This window comes from Lygodium microphyllum, chromosome 16, assembly GCF_053477565.2.
Source record: "Lygodium microphyllum isolate KBCC chromosome 16, Lygodium_microphyllum_v1.1.10, whole genome shotgun sequence".
Classification (NCBI taxonomy): domain Eukaryota; kingdom Viridiplantae; phylum Streptophyta; class Polypodiopsida; order Schizaeales; family Lygodiaceae; genus Lygodium; species Lygodium microphyllum.
The window spans coordinates 12,806,814-12,827,783 of NC_141150.1; the positions used below are offsets into that span (position 1 = coordinate 12,806,814).

At 40.4% G+C, this 20,970-nt stretch overlaps 1 protein-coding gene across 5 annotated transcripts; it reads left to right on the plus strand.

Moving 5' to 3' along the window:
• The first annotated feature begins 12,030 nt into the window (after positions 1-12,030).
• LOC148022541 (glucan endo-1,3-beta-glucosidase 12-like) lies at positions 12,031-16,289 on the plus strand. Of its 5 annotated transcripts, none has more exons than XM_087695484.1 (5): positions 12,031-12,809; positions 13,387-14,685; positions 14,823-14,850; positions 14,924-15,070; positions 15,626-16,289. In XM_087695484.1, exons 1-4 carry the CDS (start codon positions 12,743-12,745, stop codon positions 15,060-15,062), a joined length of 1,533 nt encoding a protein of 510 aa, XP_087551610.1. In that variant the 5' UTR covers positions 12,031-12,742; the 3' UTR covers positions 15,063-15,070; positions 15,626-16,289. The 5 variants fall into 5 exon arrangements, with proteins under 5 accessions (XP_087551610.1, XP_087551608.1, XP_087551609.1 ...); XM_087695482.1 differs by having other exon boundaries at positions 12,032-12,809; positions 15,688-16,287; XM_087695485.1 differs by having other exon boundaries at positions 12,035-12,809; positions 14,945-15,070; positions 15,688-16,284.
• Positions 16,290-20,970: the final 4,681 nt, after the last annotated feature.

Sequence of the window (20,970 nt, forward strand, 5' to 3'; positions counted from 1 at the left end):
ATATTCAGGATGCAAGTACGCCAAAGGAGGCATGGGATACTTTGTCAAAAATGTATAGCACAAATACGCAAGCCAGGAAAATGCAGCTCAAGCAAGAGTTGCATAATGTGCAAAGAGAAAGTATGAGCATCAACGACTACCACATGAAGGTGAAGAAGATTGCAGATGCACTTGCTTCCATTGGGTCGCCAGTGGAAGATGATGATTTAGTTTCCGTGACCTTGAATGGTCTAGGAAAGGATTATGCACAGTTTCGGACATCCATTTCAGTTCGTGAAAGATTTCCTAATTTTGAGGAGTTGATTGCTCTTCTAATTTCTGAGGAACAGAGAAATGGTGGTGCATCTTCTTCAGGAGGAACTTCAAAAGAAGCTGTCTTCTACTCAAATGCTGGAAGAGGTAGAGGCAGAGGTAGAGGAGGCCGATTTGGAGGCCGTGGCAGAAATCAGAATATGTAGCAAACTCAAGAAAACCAGTCCTATGGAGGAGGACGTGGTAACTCTAGAGGCAGGGGGAGCCAAAGAGGTCGTGGTGGATGGCAAAGAGGCCAAAATGCAAACAGTAATGTTGAATGCTACTACTGTGGTAAAATGGGTCATATGGCTAAAGACTGCTATAAAAAGCAGAATGACATCATGAATGGAAAACTGCAACAAGGGAATTATGCATCTTCTAGTAGACAGGGTGATGACAGAAATGAGCATTTGTTCATGGTGCAGCACATGAACAATTCTATGACAAGTGCAGAAGAAAGCAATGATGTATGGTATGTTGACTCAGGTGCATCAAACCACATGACAGGTCATGCAGAATGGATGGAGGATGCAAGGAAAATGGAAAAACCAGGATTTGTGGAGACTGGTGATGATACTGCACATCCTATTGTGCAGATTGGAAAAATTCCCTTGTCTATGCAGGGTGGGAAAAAGAAATACCTGTCCGATGTATTTCATGTCCCGAATATCACCAAGAATCTGGTTTCAGTTGGTCAAATGGTTGAACAGGGCTTGCAGGTCAGATTTAATCCTCATGGATGCTTTGTTGAGGATATGAAAAATAAAGGTCGCTTGATAGCAAAAGGAAAGAAGAAGGGCAGAATGTTTACATTGGATGCAGACATGTCTGAATTGAGTGCAGCAATGTTTGCACATGGGACCGGTGTAGTTGCAGATATTGATATCTGGCATAAACGCATTGGTCATGTTAATGTACAGCGACTTAAATCAATGCAGGCCCAAAATATTGTTGCAGGATTGCCCAAATTCAAGGTTGCAGAAATGCATAAGGTATGTGAAGCTTGTCAGTTTGGAAAACAGGCAAGGAAACCATTTCCTAGACATGTTCAAGAGAGTGAGAAGCCATTGGAATTAATTCACTCTGATGTGTGGACAACTAAAGCTGCATCTCTTGGAGGCTGTCATTATTTTATCAGTTTTATTGATGACTATAGCAGAAAAGTTTGGGTGTATTTTATGAAAAAGAAAAGTGAAGTTTTTGGGCATTTCAAAACTCTTAAAGCTATGGTTGAAAAAGAAACAGGCTTGCAGATAAAATGCCTAAGGTCAGATGGAGGGGGAGAGTACCTCTCAAATGAGTTTGCAAAGTTCTTGCAGGAGCATGGCATAAAGCAGCAATATTCATGCAGTTATACCCCACAACAAAATGGAATTGCAGAAAGGAAAAACAGGCATATTGGAGAGGTATCTCGTGCCATGCTCAATGAAAAAGACTTGCCAGATTTTTATTGGGCTGAAGCAGTTGCTACAGCAGTCTACATAATGAACAGGACTCCCACTGCAGCAATACATGGAATGACTCCAGAGGAGAGGTATACTGGTAGGAAACCAGATATTTCTCATTTGAAAATTTTTGGTTGCATTGCCTATGTACATGTGCCAGATGAGCTGAGATCCAAGTTGGATCCAAAAGCTGAGAAGTGCATCTTTATTGGTTACTCTCTGCAGCAAAAAGGGTATAGATGCTATAACCCTTCTACTCGTAAGTTTACAGTGAGCAGAGATGTTGTTTTTGATGAGATGAGTAGCTGGTATAAACCAGTAAATGTGATTGATGATGAAGATGCACAAAATGGTAATGCTACACAGAATTCACAGCAGCAGTCACAAAATATTAGTGGACCTGGAGCGTCCTCTAGCAGTGGTTCACATTCTTCGCCATGGACAGGCAGATTGAGATCAGGAGAATCTTCTCAAAGCAATGCAGATAGTGGTATGCAGGTATCACGAAAAGGAAAAGAGAAGGTTGATCAGCCCATGTTTGATGTGAATGCAGGTCACTCTTATGTGGATGGTGAATCCAGTGGCTCAGAACAGAGCATTGATGATGAGTTGGGTATTCCTTCTATTGTTACACCTGGAGTAAGGAAGACCAGGGATGTTTTGAGAGCACCTGGGAGTGAACCTACTTTGCGCAGGTCTACAAGAGCTAGGTATCCTGTGGATAGGCTGAAATATGATGGATTTACAGCCATTCACTATGCATATATGGTCAAAGTGATACAGGAACCAGAACCCACATCTTTTGAGCAAGCCATGGGAAAAGAAAAATGGGAGAAAGCCATGGATGAAGAAATGGATGCCTTGGAAGCAAATGCTACATGGGAGTTAGTACCTTTGCCTAAAGGTAAGAATGCAATTGGCTGTAAGTGGGTTTATAAGGTGAAGCACAATGCTGATGGTTCTGTGAACAGATACAAGGCAAGATTAGTAGTCAAGGGGTATGCACAAACATATGGCATTGACTATGAAGAAACATTTAGTCCAGTTGCAAGGATGGCAACCGTAAGAGCAGTCATTGCTATGGCTGCATCAAAGGGATGGTCTTTACATCAGATGGATGTAAAGAATGCCTTCTTGCATGGTGATTTGCAAGAAGAGGTCTATATGGAGCAGCCACCAGGTTATGTGCATGCTGTTCATCCTGAGTTTGTTTGCAGGTTGAAGAAAGCCTTGTATGGCTTGAAGCAAGCACCTAGAGCATGGTCTGACAAGATAGGACAGTATCTTGTCACTATTGGCTTTCAGATTTCCAAGGCAGATTTCTCACTTTATGTGAGAAAAACAGAGAAAGGTATTATGCTGCTTGTCATTTATGTTGATGATTTGATTATGACAGGTGACAGTGATGAAGATATCCTTCATGTGAAAATGCTATTGAAGCAGAAGTTTGAGATGAAGGATTTGGGAGAGCTGCGTTATTTCTCGGGCATTGAGGTGATTAGATCACCAAGTGGGATACAGCTCTTGCAGAGGCAGTATGGATTGGACATGCTGTCCAAATATGGGATGACAGGCTGTAAGCCTATTTCAGTTCCTTTGGAGCAAAATGTGAAGCTGAGCACAGATGCAGGTGAGCTTCTAGAAGACCCTACTATGTACAGACGCATAGTAGGAAGTTTGATTTATATGACTATTACCAGGCCAGATTTGAGCTATGCTGTTGGATTGGTAAGTCAGTTTATGCAGGCTCCAAGGAAACCACATTTGGATGCGGCTAGACGCATACTTAGGTATGTGAAGTCCACATTGCAGTATGGACTATTTTATGAGACTGGGGTTCAGATACAGTTGCATGGATACACTGATGCTGATTGGGCTGGTAGTATTTCTGATAGACGATCTACCAGTGGATATGTATTCTCTTTTGGGAGTGCTGCAGTCACTTGGAGCAGCAAGAAACAGCCTACAGTTGCCTTGTCGAGCACAGAGGCTGAGTACAGGGGTGCAGCAATGGCTGCATGTGAGGTAGCTTGGTTGCATAAGCTACTTTATGATATGCATCAGTCTACAGATGGGCCAGTTGTCATTTATTGTGACAACATGAGTAGTATACACTTGGCAAATAACCCAGTCTATCATGCTAGAACAAAGCACATTGAGGTGCATTATCACTATGTGCGAGAGAGGGTTTTACTAGGTCTTATTGATCTAGTTTATGTCAGCACAGAGGATCAGGTAGCTGACATATTCACGAAGGCATTGGGCGCAGAGAAGCTGCGCAAGTTCAGAGACCTGCTTGGTGTGCAGGAATTGGGATTGAGCTCGAGGGGGAGTGTTGAGATATCGAGCTCCACTCGTGATACGCCAGGGTGACCGTTGTATATTTATGTCACCGACTTGTCAGTTGCAGACGCGGTTGGTACACCGCCCATGAATAATAGCTACATGATAGCTATCCTTATCTACTCTAGTTCGTGGCTCAGTTAGTATGCCACCTTAGTTAGTTGAGTTTGGTTTGAGACCCATATATAGGGTTCTTCTATTTCTTTGTACTTGAGTTCTTTTGGCTTACACAACTAAGAAGAGGAAAACTGTTTTCAGCCTCCACCCTTGTGTGTCTTCCCCCATTGTGCAAGCAAGAAAGCTTCAAGCGAGACTCCTTCCTTCTCTCCCACAATCTTGACAGTAATTGTCATGAGAAGGTAAGCCGGAGCTACGGCTTCCTCATCCTCATCTTCAACCTCCATAATGGTGGCTACTCATACATTGAAAAGGGCTTCTAGCATTGGGGGTTCTTGAAGTGGATATATGGGGGGGTAGTACTTCTTAATGCGGCTACTATTAAAGAACCCTATGCCCTCACCTTCTAGGGTTTAGAGCTCTACATTATCGATCCGGTTTATGGTGCAAAGTCGAAAGGGTCCTAACCCCCTAAACTTCATTTTTTGCTTATGTCCCTTGACCGAGTACAACAATACCAAGTCACCCTGTGTGAAATCGTGTTGCTTGACATGCTTGTCAAACCAACTCTTGCATCGTGCCTTTTCGCAAATCAGTGTGTGGGTGGCTAGAAGTCGAGTTTTCGATAATAATTCTAGCTCAACAAAATGTTTCACCCATGCTTCCTTTCGCTCCCATCTTTCTTGAATAGCAATTCTCAAGCTAGGAACGAAGAATTCTACAAGTAGAATTGCCTCTGTTCTGTAGGTCAACCTAAAGGGAGTTTGCCCCACATCCATTTTATAGGCTATCTGATAGGCTCATAAGGCTGCCATTAGCTTGTTATCCCAGTTGCTACGTGAAGTAGAGACTACCTTGGCTAGGACACTTACCAAAATTTTATTTGTTGATTCTGCTTGGCTGTTTGCTTGAGGTTAATATGGTGAGGATTTTTTATGGATGATCAGAAAGGTGGACAGGAGATGAGCAATCACCTCATTGATAAAGTGAGTGCCTTGATCACCGACAAGTTCGATGGGGCATCCAAATCAAGAGATCATCTAGCTTCAATTTCATTCACCCACCTTTTCGTAATGCACGTTTAGCATGTGTATGACTAAGCAATGGAAAATTATCGAAAGTGTGCATATCATGCAATGTGATTTGTTTCCCATTGGAATGAATCTTCATTGAATGCGTGGAATAATCTATATCGGGATTGTACTGATGACACCAAGGCATTCCTAAGATAATGTCACTAGATTGCAAAGGTACAACTAAGAAATTTCTACGTTCAACATAATCACCAATTTTAATTTCTAAGTCATGCACTTCTTGTGTTCCATTGTATCTAGTGCCTAAGAATGCAGCCTTGATGCGATAATGTGTAGAAACAGTATGTAAATTCAATTCTTTGACCAATTTTGCAAAAATAAAGTCGTGTGTGCTCCCATCATCATGTAAAACAGTTTTTTCTTTACCATGCATAAGACATTTCATCATTAATAAAGAATGGGGATTTGGCATACATGGTAAAGTATCTAAAGTAGTATCGATATCGTCATCGTCTTCCGTGAAATCTTGCATTTCTTCATGTTCTTCATCTTTTGTCGCTTCCAAATAATTGATATGAACAGTTGGCTTTTTGGATTGACAATTCGCCGCTAGATGTCCAGGTTGATGACATTTGTAACAGACTATGGGTTTGGCTTTAGATACATTATTGGTAATAGCGGGAAGTTTAGGAATGTTGGGATTTTGCTGGAGAGATAGCTCAGGGTTTGGATTTGTGTTTGATGGTAAAGTAGGTGGTCTTGTCTAAGATTTACGGAATGAAGATGCAAGGAAATGGTTTTGATTGAATCTTCGAAAATTTGAATTGAATTGTTTTGAACCAAAGTTACCATTAGTTTGAAATTGTTGTGGTCGCTTCTCTTGTCCTCGAATTTTGTCTTCAGTGTCATGGGCCAAGGAAATTACATCTTTGAGAGTCATTGGCTTGAACATGTTGACCTCTGCATAAAAATGTCAAAGTAAGCCAAACATAAATTTGCGTTTATGGGTTGCTTCATGTACATCTTCGAGCATTCGAAGCTGCAATAAAGCATTCCAAAAATGCTAAGTATATTGTGAAATAGGCTCACGATCCCTTTGTTGCAGAAGATCCCATTGTTTGATTGCTTTTTCATGGAATTGGGGTGAAAGGAAATTCTACAAAAATTTCTTTTGGAAAGTCTCCCAAGTAGTAGGACAATCAATGCTATTGCAGACAACAGTCCACCATAGGGATGCTCGGTCCACTAGATGATTAGTGACACACTTAATTTTGTCTTTCTCAGCATACTGTTCTTCATGGAAATAATCATCAAATTGACTGATAAAAGCAAGTACAGTCTTTCCATCGCGTGACCCATTGAAAGTACGAAATTCGAAATTTCTTTTACTTATCTTTGTTTCTTTCCGAATAGATTGTGTTGCATCAATTGTACGTTGTATAAGATCTTCAGATTGCGGTCCATCTTGGTCGGCTATAGATCGTTGCAGATTGGCCAATTAAGCTTGCAAAGTTTGACGTGCTCTTTGTTCCTCTTAAAGCTGCATCATAATCAAATCCAATTTTTGCTCCATCTTTGGTTTGGATAGGTCTCCTTCAGCCATAAAATCTTCCATGGTTTGATCGTACATCCTGCAAAATTCCAAAAGACCTCACACACTCGAAATCTTGCTAGCGGGATGAGCATAGCTCAAAGTTGGGTTTACAAGGCTTATTTCTCTCTTTTTTTTAAAATGGCCTTTTGTAGTATTTCTTCTTTGCGGATGCGGAATTTGATGTCATGGTCATCTTCCGAGAAGATAATTCGTGCGTGCAGACTGCGTGTTGCAAACTGTTTGCTGGAATCTAGCTCTGTCAGTCCACAGGTGTGAACAGGGGCTTGCAGAAGGTTGAAGATGAGTTCGTGTTTAATCTAGAGGGAACTACCACTATGGAAGAGAGCTGAAATTAAAACTTGTGACTTAGTAGACTTGGAACTTAATAAGCTTAAAGCTTAAAGCTTTAACTAGTCGTTTTTTTTTTAAATTAGGACATCGTTATGTTCTAAACGACGTCGACGTCCTTCAATGCGTCCTTCCGCCACGATTCGTGAGATTATGGAGAGCTAAGCTTTTTCTTTATAAAGCTTTTGTTAAGCTTAATTAAGCTTATAAACTAAACTTAATGATAATCTCTTATGTGCTTCTCTAAGTATGAAATGACTTACAAAGGAGCTTGGGAAGTGGTCCTCCGTCGTCTGTAAGTGGTCCTTCGCGATCTGACAGCACAGCAGAGGGGTTCTTCACCGCTAGGAACGCGTTGGTATTGACAAATTGTCGCGAGACTGATTATAGAGCTTGATCATTCCAGGAGCTTAGCCTTCGCACGAGATGGTAAGCGATTGGAAGCTCTCGATCTCAGCTTCGCCCTGATACCACTGGTGCACAGATCGAATATTGTATGCGTGCATAGTGAGCATCGAAAGGTCCCCAAGAACAAAAGAACTCTACTTTTGCACAAAAAACAAAGAGAGAAATCTTGCACGACATGAAGCAAAAGACCAATTGGGTACAATCTCCTCCCATACCTTGTGTGAGTGTCCCAGAAAGCATGTATTTGATATATTATTCATCTCCAAGCTAAAAAAATAGCCCAATTTATAATTAGCATGCTTTAGCTTTTGTGTTTGCTTTTGTCCCACTAAAGAATTAAAGCTATTGGGCGCCCAAAGAGTCGGGCAGTGCCCAAATACAATGTCCAATAACAAATATTTAAATCGTGCGTCCATGCGCATACAATTTAATAAACAAATGTCAGGCGCTTCAATAAATAAGCGCGTCAAAATAAATATTGGTGCCATGCCTAAGATGCGCGCCCATAAAAAATGATAATTTCTTCTAAATAACTTGAATACACGCTATCGCCCAATGCTTCCCAACGCCACCGTTGCCTGCTTTACACATCAACTGAAGCATTCACAATTGTTACAAAATAATAAAATTAAACTGACAAAAGTGAATACCTAGCAATCTTCAGCTACAAAATAAATAAATTGGTTAGAACTCAATCCTAACCTTAATTTATTACGAGTGCGCACTCTAAACTCATAAACGTCCATTAATTTAAATATATATTTTGCAGAATCACCCGCTTATGGAATCACCCACTTGCACATTAAATTAACAAGATGCCCGAAAAGGACAGGCATCCCCATTGACTTTTTCGCACAAGGAATCCACCTTGTGTATGAGTCCCGACAATAAATAAAATTTTATAGAATCCATGACAAAACCTCGCGGGATCCACCGTGGAATATGCCTCCTGGCATCAGATTACTTGAGGATGTTTGACTGCGAGGCATTTATATGCCTATGTCACACAGATGTATCCTCCTTGGTTATGGAGATGGTGACTTTCAAGCTTACAGGTTATGGGATTTGGATGCCTAGTAGGTTATATGCAGTCGTGATGTTATCTTTTATGAGATGCAGACATCTCTCAAGCCTCTTGATGCGCGTTCAGTGCGCTTTATGGTTGATGCTACAGCCATATGTCAGTCTTTCGCTTTGCTGAGGCCGCATACTATCTTGAGACCCCGTTCGGGATGTTGGCCCTTCTTCTATGATTGACTTTGGAGAGTCTATGTGCTCTCAACTGTCTCCTATGCACCACACTGATGCTATGCACTACTCTGATGCTTATGCATTATAACATTGCACTCATGAGTTGTGTTTGCTTCATGAGAAGCATTCTTGGATTGCTCCGCTGTATGGAGTTGCGGGATTGCTTATCCCTTGGATGTCATGGACTCAGGGATGTTTGACTCTTCTTTCACAAAGGTTCCTGCTTATTGCGCAGCTCACTTTTCGATTGGGCGTTGGGTGAGATGTCATGATTCCTCACCTTGTCTCTTTTCCTTTTTTCTTTGTTTTTTCACTCCCTGGCCTATTGGCCTTTTAGTGGGAGGTTGTTGGGGTAAAAGACCTTTGGGCCTACCTGTGTACAGTGACTGCCCATATTCTTTATTCATATATATGAGATAGTGCAATAAGGTTGTCATATCATTCTTGACAGCACCTACATTGTGTGTGCTCTTCTCTTCCGCATCTTCCTCTTCTCCTTCTCCATTGCCATTGCATCCCCTTCAACAAAAAATAAAGTGAGTGTGACGGGTGATTGGCACCTGCAATGTACAAGTGTGCGAGTGGTAAGTACAAGTGAGTGTAGGTGGCTAGGCACATATGGCCTTTATCCCCCCAACAATCTCTTATCCCATAGACCTTTGCAATACACATATATGATCACATTATATATTACATAAAACCTCTTAGTTCCCCATTTCATCTTGGAATTTGGAAGAGTCTCTGGTTTCTTGACAGTACATGCCAACACATAAGTCAACTTTGTTGATATTTGTTCAATCAAATAAAAACCTTTGACATTCATAAATGCTAGACATCGACTTATTAAATAGAGGCTAAGCTTGAGTTCAGAAGTAGATTCATTGCTTGTGAGTAGACACTCGAAGGAGTAGATCCATTGGTTGTGTAAGAAAATCAAGTTTTAAGGTATTAGTCTTGTCCCTATAGCATATATAGCTTGTTTTCGTGAACAATTAGTAGCTTATTGTCATTTTTGCTCTCTTTTTGCTATCACACAATGAACTAAAAAATCAATCCTTTTATCATTCAAGCTCAACTTGTTGCTACTTGAGCAACTTACTAGCTTTTGCAGAGAGAAAACCTATCAAACCAAGTTCCCTTGGAGCTCAAACCTGTGTGAGAAGTCTTCCTTCACATTCTTGGAATCCCACAAGGTTCATTAAGACCAAAATTTTGATTTTTTCCAAAAGATTTCTTAAAGAACTTGCTCAAATAGAATTATCATGTCTCTACATCTCTTAGATAGGCCAAATCATGTCTAGTACACATTGCATATTGTCCAAAATCCAACTTATTATCCCCTAAAGGACCATGAATGCATTTCTCCTAAAATGATTTTGATCACTTTATCAGTTGGAACTTACATACAAACCTCTAGTTAGAATTGCATAGCCCCAATGCACAACCTCCACACATCTATTGACAAAAACCACACATCGATTGCTATACACACACACACTTCTTATTTTTATTTTTTAACATGACAATGTGATAATACCAATCCTTAGATGCCTTGTGGCATATCCCATATTTCAAGAATTTGAACATGAGTGGATTTGAATGAGAAAATTAATAATACTTGCATTAATTGTACCATCCCATAAAGGTGATGGAATGGGAGCAATGTATCCTTTTAACTAACTTCCATCTTTTTTTAATTACAAAAGAATGCGAAAATTATTTCTCTCACACATGCACATGCGTGCGCGCACACACACGCGCACATAGTCATGGACCTATTTTCTCACCCTATCGTCCATGATGAAGAAGCTGATTGACATTGACATTTGACAAGGTCCAAGTTGATGATATATTATAAACAACTAAAATCCTTGAAAAAGTGTTGGATGAAGAAACTCAACATGGACACTAGTTCAAACTTAATGGATGAAAATAGAAATAATATTATTTTCTATGGATTTACATAAACTTGAAATTGCAACTTTTTAGAATCTTGGGTAGCTTCTCTTCATTTTCAACAGGCTAGACCATACACTCCCTTTAACAAATGGATATGGATGACATTGTAAGCTATACATGACAACACTTGAATCTAAGATCTTGCCTAGCAAACACCCTTTGTTTACCTTGCCGTTTTGAGGCATTATGTACAAGATTTTTGCATATGTTTAGGGTAGGGGAGCCAATAAAGAAATAGAGATTGAGAAGCATGACATTTTGTGGTTTCAAGTGGTAGCCAATGGTGTGACAAAGTGGCCGATGTTAGTTGTTAGTTTGGCTAAGATAGAGGTCTTTTGTTGTTGGTGATAGTTCAACACACCAGTTATTTTTAGTAGTCCATGTCTCGAATTTTTTCTACATGGCTCCTTGTCATGCAATCAAAGTAGTGTTTATAGAAACCTGAGGTTTGATGTAAAATGAATTGTAAAATTTTCAAAAATACATTCTAAAAATGTTTAAAGCTTTCAAATTTACAAAATTTTTAGTTAAAAAAATTGTAAATACATGTACTTTGATTTAAAAATCTCTTCAAAATTTTGAGTGAAATGTTTTTGTATCTGCCACCAAAAGTGTTTTTTGTGAACAATGCACTAAAGTCCATTTTTTTCACATAGCGTTTCAACATTGCGGTTCCTCGCTAACGGGGTTGCAGCGTAGCGGTTTGAGTGATGCTTGGAGCAAATTGCAAGGACCTAGCTCGGGATAATGTAGACTTGGAGTTGCATGCAATTTTGGGTTCAATGGCTCGTCGGACATTGCCCCAAGCAAATGGTAGGGTCCATCTTCAGTGGAGTGTCATTGCCCAAGCAGACGAGAGAGCCCATCTTCGAGTGAGGATTGGGGTGTGGGACCTCAAACCTACACTTTGCATCCCTTGAGGCATAATAAGGATTTTTGTGACTTGGAGCTTTGGCGAGAAAATTTTGACGTTGTATCCATTCGACTTGAAATCCGATGCAACTTTCCGTGAGTGGTATTTTACTGGCTCCTGGCTCCTCTACGCTAGGCCTGGTGTGAACCAACCTTGACTGTTCAAACCCTGGCAGGGGGACACGTGCAAGCGTAATTTAAAGAGATCTCGTGTATGTACGAGCCTCGGATTTGAACAGTATAATATTTATTAAGAAAAATAAATGATAATGGCAAAGAGCTTTTCTTTTGAAACGGAAGAAATAGAGATTCTCTTTCTCTATCTCTCTCTCGCGAGTCGCGATGGCGTGCCATTGGGCTTTCCTTATTGATTGCAGCGGGAACAGGTTTTCACAGGACACGCTCCCGCATCGACAGAGACTCCGAGAGAGAGAGAGAGATGGACAGGGGTTCAACATTCGAGGGTGTTGCCTATCAAAGGAGATGAGGCAGGACGTTATCTTATTTCAAACGGGAAGAAAAAGAGTCCCAGAGAGAGAGAAAGACACAGAGCACACACAGAGGGCCCCCTCCCCCCCCCCCCCCCCCCCCCCCCCCAAGCCTCTCTGTGTCTCAGCTGGAGGGCAAGCGCAGGGTCGCTTTTGCCTCTCACCCCATCATTCTTAAAGTTTCTAACCGGGGACACTGCAATACATAGAGATACGTTTATGCTTCGTGGGGGCTTGATTGAGTGTGATCCTCCAACTGTTATCCTTCTTTCCTCACGAAAGGAAGGGGGAAAAAAAAAGCAGGTCTTGTGCTTTGCTTGTAAAGTCAGAACATTGCTTGTAAAGTGAAGAACATGTCTTCTGTCAGCTGGACTCTGGAGTGTGAAGAAGAAGTGACTTAGGATTTCGCATTATTGTTATTGTTCTCCCACAAAATTTTGTCAGAGATAAAAGGCGGGTCTTAAAACATTCCAGACTCGAGGCATCATCAGTCAACAGTCTTTCTCGCTTGCTCTGTCTCTCTCTCTCTTCCTGCACCTGAAGAAGAACATGGTTATCTGCAAAATCAGTCAATTTCTTCTGCCGGAACTGTATTTCATCCTTCTCTTCATTGCCGGTGAGTCACTCGAAACAGTTCGTCAGATTAATCAAACGATCAAGACTTAAGGTTTTATGTTGTTTATGACTCGATACAACTTGCTGCTGTTGTACATGTGTGGAACTTAAGACTTTCCATTCATAGCATTCTCCAGGTATTTGTGGTTTAATGGATTGCAGAATCAATTTTGCTAGTCTATTCCATTTGCAGTGACAGTATACAGAATTGGTTACTTTGGCACAAATCTATATTACTTGTTGAAACAACTGTGCACCCTTAACCAAAGGATCAATGTCACTCCATGTTTGCTAACCCTGCCTCAATGTACACACCATGCATCCCGAATGAGCGATTCATGATTTATAATCCTCATTATACTCCTGTTGTGCTGAAGGATAATTGTTGAGCTGGAAAGAATCAAGCACCATGAATGCTCTGTTGAGTTGGAAAGAATCAAGCACCATGAGTGCTCTGTTACACGTGATTGTTACTTTACTTAGCACACGGGCACCATCATTTTGGTGCTGTCTCTTGGAAAACGTACTGCCTTTCGGTTCAATTACACCGTTTCTGTTTCTTTTGTGATCCTCTGCAGAAGCTGCGCTGGCAGGCGAAGTTGGTTTCTGCTATGGTCGCTTTGGCAATAACCTCCCAAGTCCTCCAGATGTTGCACAGTTTCTTGTGAAAGAATCCATACACAAAATTCGAATATTTGATAATGATCAGTCAGTAATCCAGGCTTTTGCCAAGACCAACATCGAGCTTGTCATAGGCATTCCTAATACTGACCTTCCTGATTTTCAGACAGAGCAGCAGGCAACCACATGGGTGACATCATCTCTCTCCCCTTTATTGCCAGATGTGAGCATTGCAGCAATCTCTGTCGGCTCAGAAGTTATTACAAACGATCCTAGTTTTACGCCTATGCTCTTACCAGCTATGAAAAACCTGCACACTGCATTAACCAAAGCCGATGTTGCATCCAAAATTCAGGTCACCACAGCGAACTCCATGGCTATTTTGCAAGACTCTTTTCCACCGTCCGCTGCTGTCTTCAATCAGAGCTTCTCTGCCTTCATGCAGCCACTGCTGGATTTCCTACACTCAGTAGGCTCTGCTCTTATGATCAATGCCTACCCTTACTTGGCATATACCAGTGATTCGGCACGAGTGCCATTGGATTATGCCCTTTTTGAAGCTAAACAGCCTGTTGTTGATCCAAACACAACCCTTCAATACACCAGTCTGTTTGATGCCCAGTTAGATGCACTTTACTTTGCCATGGAAGCAATGGGGCACAGTGAACTCAAAGTGGTGGTGAGCGAGACGGGCTGGCCAACAAAAGGAGATCCTGATGAGCCAGGTGCCACGGTTGAAAATGCAGCAACATACAACAACCACCTTATTGCTCGAGTAGTCAAGGGCACGGGTACTCCACACAGGCCGAATGAGCCAGTAGATGCATACATATTCTCTCTTTTCAATGAGAACATGAAGTCAGGTGCTGAGTCGGAAAGAAATTGGGGGGTTTTTAATGCAGATGAGACCAGTGTTTATCCTGTAGATCTCACGGGCACTGGCACTCCCACTGCAATCTCGCCCACAGCGTCTCCAACTGCAGCTCCAGTAAGCGTGAACACTGCCACTGAAGGAGGGACTTGGTGTATTGCAAAGCCGGCGTCGAATAATCAAAGTCTGGCTGAAGGTATAGACTGGGCATGTGGCCAAGGAGGTGCTAACTGCACTTCCATCCAACAAGGGCAAGCATGTTATCAGCCTAACACTTTCCAAAATCATGCTTCTTATGCTTACAATAGCTACTATGTGAAGAGTGGTGGCAATCCTGCAGCTTGCCAATTCAATGGCACAGCAATGATCACAACCACAGATCCAAGTATGTAATATTGCTTTTCTGACTAAGCAATACTGTGGTGAAGGCTTGTGAAGTTGTTTGCCTTTCATTTATGTTACTGCTTTGCTTAGGCTAAGCTTTTCAGATCAACAATGGCTAATGTTTGTATGCTATTGCAGGTTATGGGTCCTGCAGATTTTCTTCAGTGTAAGTTATTCCACCTTCTTAGTTTTTCATTCTAACACTTCAGAGCACAATGGTCGACTGTTTGTCTGTTTAGTGAAACTTGCTTGACTTGCAGAGCTAGTGCTTTGTCACCCGGCAGCAATGGCAATGCTTCATCTGCAGCCACCAAGGATTTTGTATCAGAATGGGAATTCAGAGTCATACCAATAGTTTTGCTACTGGCACTTGTTTGACTTAACAGGTATACTTATCTGGTTTCATAGATTGCATGAATTTCACTTCAACTAAGAACAATAGCATTTCATAAGTAAGAATACGTCTAGAGGTGGATATTTAATTCCACCTGAGGGGGTGTTGGCCTTTTGGGTGTGCTACATGATAACCTTTGGTCCAGAGCTACCCTCAAGGTTGTTCCCCTTCTCAATGTACGCACACACATACTACTCTCAAGTGTCAAGCAATTGACCACACATGGGACAACCATGAATGAGTGAGTCCAAGATAGTCAAAAGTACAAACATTGTACCAATCATATGTATGTAACTGAATTAGTTTCTTGGTGTAGGCTAGCCATTGCATTCATTTCTCCCTTTTTCTTCATGGAAATATAACTTGCATTCATTTTGTAGTTGAGAATGGTGCTCAATGGGTATATGGTTGTGGGTTGTTGGACTTCAATTTATATATTTTGCACTCGATGTCTCTGGAATCTGAAAATTTTGGGCTTCCTTCTTTGCCATGCTACCTGGGCTGGATAGTTCTTTGGACTTTGATGTATGACCTTGTGAGGATGCAGGTGATTATACCAGTTAATCGATCGACACGTCTAACTTGCCTGTATCAACACTGTCATTGTAGGCATTATATGTGAAGCAGTTTTGTATACTGATTCATCTATGAAATCAAGAGAGAGACAATGAGGTTGTTTCAGGGAGGAATGACTTGCTCTTGCAGTCCACAACCATTAATTGAGTGGCCACACATTGATTCTTTGACTAATAAATTAATCAAAACAAAGGTGTCAACTGTCAAAAAGAGGATGCAGAGAACATTGAACTGAAATAGCTGATTTCATAATAGTGACATCCCCATGCTAAATGAAAATTTCAACAATCATTTGTGAACAAGCAAGGTGCTTGTCAAGAGGCTACTTTTCATGAATACATTTTGTGGTTGTTGGAAGCGATGAAGATGTCTCAAATACATCAAAGAAGACTTGTGCACAAGGCCTTGAGGCTACTTAGTGATCTTATATTCATTCTTTGCTTGCCACTTGAAGAAGGTTTTTCAATTCCACTTGAGGAAGGTTTGCAAGTGATATTACTTGCTATCGTTTATTTGCAAGTGATATTACTTGCTATCGTTTATTGGCTTGCAAATTGTAATGGAAACCAATTGTTTTTCATGGGTGGAGGTGTTAGATTTTTGGCATTTGGTAAATTCTCTACGTTTATAAATTATATAGGTTTTTTCATGTCTCCTCAAATAATTGATTGGCTAGTGATATATTCTTTAAGCACTAATTTGGATGGAAAATTGTATCAGAAATAGATCTTTTTTAATGGGTGCTAACATTAAACTTTTACAAAACGTGCTAAATTACTCTCCACTAGGATTCAATATTGTTACTTTTGGCTTATTCCAAGTCCCTTTATGAAGTGTTAGTAGTGTGGCTTAGAAAAGGCTATTATCTTTGCTAGTAGGGAAGATATCATGAGCCTTAAAGAATGTTGCAACCTTAAAATTGAGATAATGTATGGCTCAATAAATATTGCATTACTTGGTTGGTCAAATGGAGATGTTGAGAGGGATTTCATACATGAAATGAAGAGGAATAAGTGGAAGGGGCATTTGATAGTTGGAATGTTTATTTTGATGTGTCTACTTTATAGCAAAATTACTTTTTTAAATTTTATGAATAGTATCATTTTATGCTATCACATGCATTTTTTTGACATGAGAGAGAGAGAGAGAGAGAGAGAGAGAGAGAGAGAGAGAGTATGATTTACATCATCCATTTAAGATGGCTAATGCTTTGGCTTTTTGGCCTCTTTTATGATAATTTATGATTCACATTTGGGTTCCATTGAAATGTGTTGATTGCTTGTGTTTTAATAATATTTTGTATATCTCCACATTGGAAGTAGCTTGGAGATTTCCTTGTTTGGTGATGTGTTATGGTGTCTCCAAGTTGAACCCTTGATTTTTCGATGTTGGCCTTAGTTTGGTCATTCTAATCTATCCCAGAGAATCTTAGTAGTCTTCATGTACTTTCTCTTGGTTTTCTTTATGCCATCCATTAGGAAGTCCTTGTCATACATGAGATTTAATCTTCTTTTGCAATGTAGCTCCATTAACTGTTGCATTTTTATTGTTATGTTGTTGATTTGATTTAAAATCTTACTAGTTAGACACTCCATATCTAACGTTTTGTCTAATTGACCCAAGCATATTTGCACCTTGGAAAGTGAGTCCTTCAAGGATAAATTTTATAATTCCAAGTTGTAAACTCATTGATATAGGTTTTCGTCCCATGGGCTTGGTTGTTGGGTTGGCCTTGGGTGTTGTTACCAATAGGTGTTGAGAAAGTATGTTGAGAAAGTATTTGGGTAGATCTTGCTATTAGGGTGAGAATTCAATTGGAGAGGTATCCTCTCCCTTAGATGATACCCTTGCGTTGTGGAAGAGGGGGTGGGGTGGAGGAATGGGGTGATGATAATAGTAAATCTCTATTGGGATACTTTTTGATAGTTGGAGGTAGATTGTTGTATTGCTCTCGAGGGGGGGAGTGGTTCAAGAGGAGGGGCATTGACTATTGCATTGTGTGTGAGGAGGCTTGGTGATCATGGAGTGAGAAAGGGGATATGCAATGTGTTGAGTTAGAGACTTTGATGATGCAACAAAGATGAATGAACAATTGTATTGTTAGAGAGAAACAATTTCTTAGATTGCATTGTGTGTGAGGAGGCTTGGTGATCATGGAGTGAGAAAGGGGATATGCAATGTGTTGAGTTAGAGACTTTGATGATGCAACAAAGATGAATGAACAATTGTATTGTTAGAGAGACAATTTCTTAGATTGCATTGTTTGTGGGGAGGCTTGGTGATCATGGAGTGAGAAAGGGGATATGCAATGTGTTGAGTTAGAGACTTTGATGATACAACAAAGATGAATGAACAATTGTATTGTTAGAGAGAAACAAAGATGATTCAAACAAAGGGTTATAGGGGAGTTGGAAAAATAAAAATATGTAAAAATGATAAGCTATATGTGAACAACGGAAATAAGGACTAGATAAAATGGAGAGAGAGGTTATGTGTGTGTCCTTTAAGATGTCTTAAATGCACATAGAACAAAATGGCATAGTTCAATATGTCATGTTCAATCCACTTTTAGGTCTAGCTATTTGATCCCATGTATTGAGATATACTAAGTTGATCTCACCTATAGGTATATTCTCTCTTACAAAGTGGTATTATATCTCAATGTGTTTTATCCTAGTATGGAATATTGGGTTCTTAGCTAATTGTATGTTGCCCATGTTATCACAATGAATGATAACTGGACCATCTCCATGTACATTCAACTCACCCAATAACTTTTATAATCATACCACCTTACATGCTGCCATAGTAGCAGCACTAGCAATACCTTTGTACTCGGCCTTTGTATTCAATAAAGCAACTATATATTGATTTTTACTACTCCATGTAATTGCTGTACTACCAAGGGAAAACATGGATTTGTTGGTAGATCTTCTGTTAAACATGTATCTAGCCCAATATGCATATGTATATCCAAATACATGTATATCTTTGCTTGTCTCATGTAAAAGTCCATAATGCAAAGTGAACCACATATACCTCAATATGCATCTAATTGCATCTAAGTGAGGCTTTCTAGGCATCTACATAAACTAACCGACAAGGTCAACATCATTTGGCCTTTTGATATTCATGTAAATTAGACTCTCTAATGTCCTCCTGAATATGTCTCCTTGAAAAGGTCCCTGACTTCGGCAATCCCATTCTCATTGTTACCTCTAATAATGAAGTCATTCACATATATAACTATGTCAAAAGTGGTATAGCAATGGAAGCATAAACATGTGTTGAAATAAATTGCTAAACATAAGACAAAAGAAAAGAAAGAGAGAACACCATACAGATGAGAACTCAGATGTATGCTTAAGAAATGAAATCCATATACTAAGACATGAGATAGTATATAAGCAATGTGAGTCATTGGTTGTGGAGACACTGGCAAATGCTCCCTCTCCCCAGGAACTATCAGGTGATGAATGAATGAGGAGGAAGCTTGATAATATATAGGCCAAATAAATGCCATAAAATATGACTAGTTAGCTAGCATTAAATGTTGGTCGATTGGTTGTAAATAATGCCAAATCTCAATACATATTGATAAATAAAATGCCTAAAATATCTATGGTGGCCAGCCTGATGTACCACATATACAGACTTAGCCATGAATTGACTAATTTGCTAACACTCTCTCTTAGATCATGGGTAATATAATACAAACAATATACAACGATAATGTCTCATCATAGTACATACAACAATGTCCATCAAAGTAGAATCGTGGATATCCAAGTAGTGGGTATGCAAGCCACCACCAAGGTGCCTCAGAGAGAACCCGATGTCAATGTTGATCGTACTAGCTTTTGAAAATAGAGAAGAATCATAGCAGCTCTCATGCCCATCGACGATGCCTTTGATGTAGCACACACGACTATCCAATCACCAATGCCGCAGCGAATAAATGACTATGAATCCTATGCCTTTGGCTAAATTGTCAAAGTGTCCTCTCATTTGAGCTCGAGACAGCCACCCGCTCTCTGTTAAATAAGCAGCCCATCATGAACTTGGATGTTAATCCTAGCTCTAGCATTTGTTCCTGCCAGACTTTGGTTGAGATGCATTAGGGATGTCCATCTTTGGATCATGTATATCTATATAGAAATATAGATGAGGTGCGACTACCCCATCTCACCACCCTCTTACACTCCCTCTTTGGCACTGGAGAGTCGTGAGGGATAACCACATCACCACATCTAGAAACCAGTTGAGGAAGGGGCATCCAAGCCCTTCCCACGATCTGAAGAGGAGGATCCCTTCCATGCCTTGGACTCCACCTTGGCCAGAGGATCTGAGTCAAAATCTAGGGCAAATGATGACTCATCGAAGGAGTCCACATCTTGCTTTGTCTTCTCCTTCTTTTTCTTCTTGGAAGTCGTTAACTCTTTGCAATCCTTCCGCAAATGGCCACAGTGGTAATATTGGGCCTTCAACTTCTTCGTCTTCGAACCCCTCTCTGAAGCTGCAAGAGCCTCACTTGAACCTCTATAATGTGATGGAAGCCGCCCTTGTAGTCGCAAAGTTGCCTCATGCTCAAGCAACATTGAGAACATATGAAGAAAATTGATAGAAGTTGTAGAGGTCTGTGCTTGTAAAGCATTGGCCACTCCATCAAACTCCAAAGGAAGTTTGTAGAGTATCGTACTAACAAAATGCTCTTTTGATAGGGAAAACTGCATGGTTTGAAGCTGATCCTGGATTTGGGTAACTCGAAGTAGGAATGATTGAATCATATCTTTAGTTTCAAACTTCAATTTTGTTGGAGTTGGCCATAGAGAGTAATGGCCATCATGGTGAAAGGAGCCTCGTACATCAGTTGCAACTTTGACCATATGTTTGAAGTTGTCCTACAGGAGGTGACCGCCTCGGTAGGACTTCTTTGATAATACACGAAAGTAAGGCCGAGTAAGCATGCGCATCATTCGAATCCCATGTAAGCACTGCTCCTTATGGTTGTCTTTATCAAAATCAGCTAGAACAGGAGAAGGCCATTGAGGCCGTGTAATAGCTCTGCAAACCACGTACCATAACCGCTTCTAGATGAACCAGGCCTTCATTATTGCACTTCATGTGTTATAATCAATTCCATGGAGCTTGTCATCAATGGATGTGTAAGGAGTCATCATCTGTAGAGGATTTAGAAGAGAAGTAGAGAAAAGAAGGTATTTGGAGAGGGAACACAACCAAAACACGAGCACATAGTGCAAAAAGCAAGAGTTCACATACAGTATAACGCAAAATCCGACCAATATAAGACAAAAG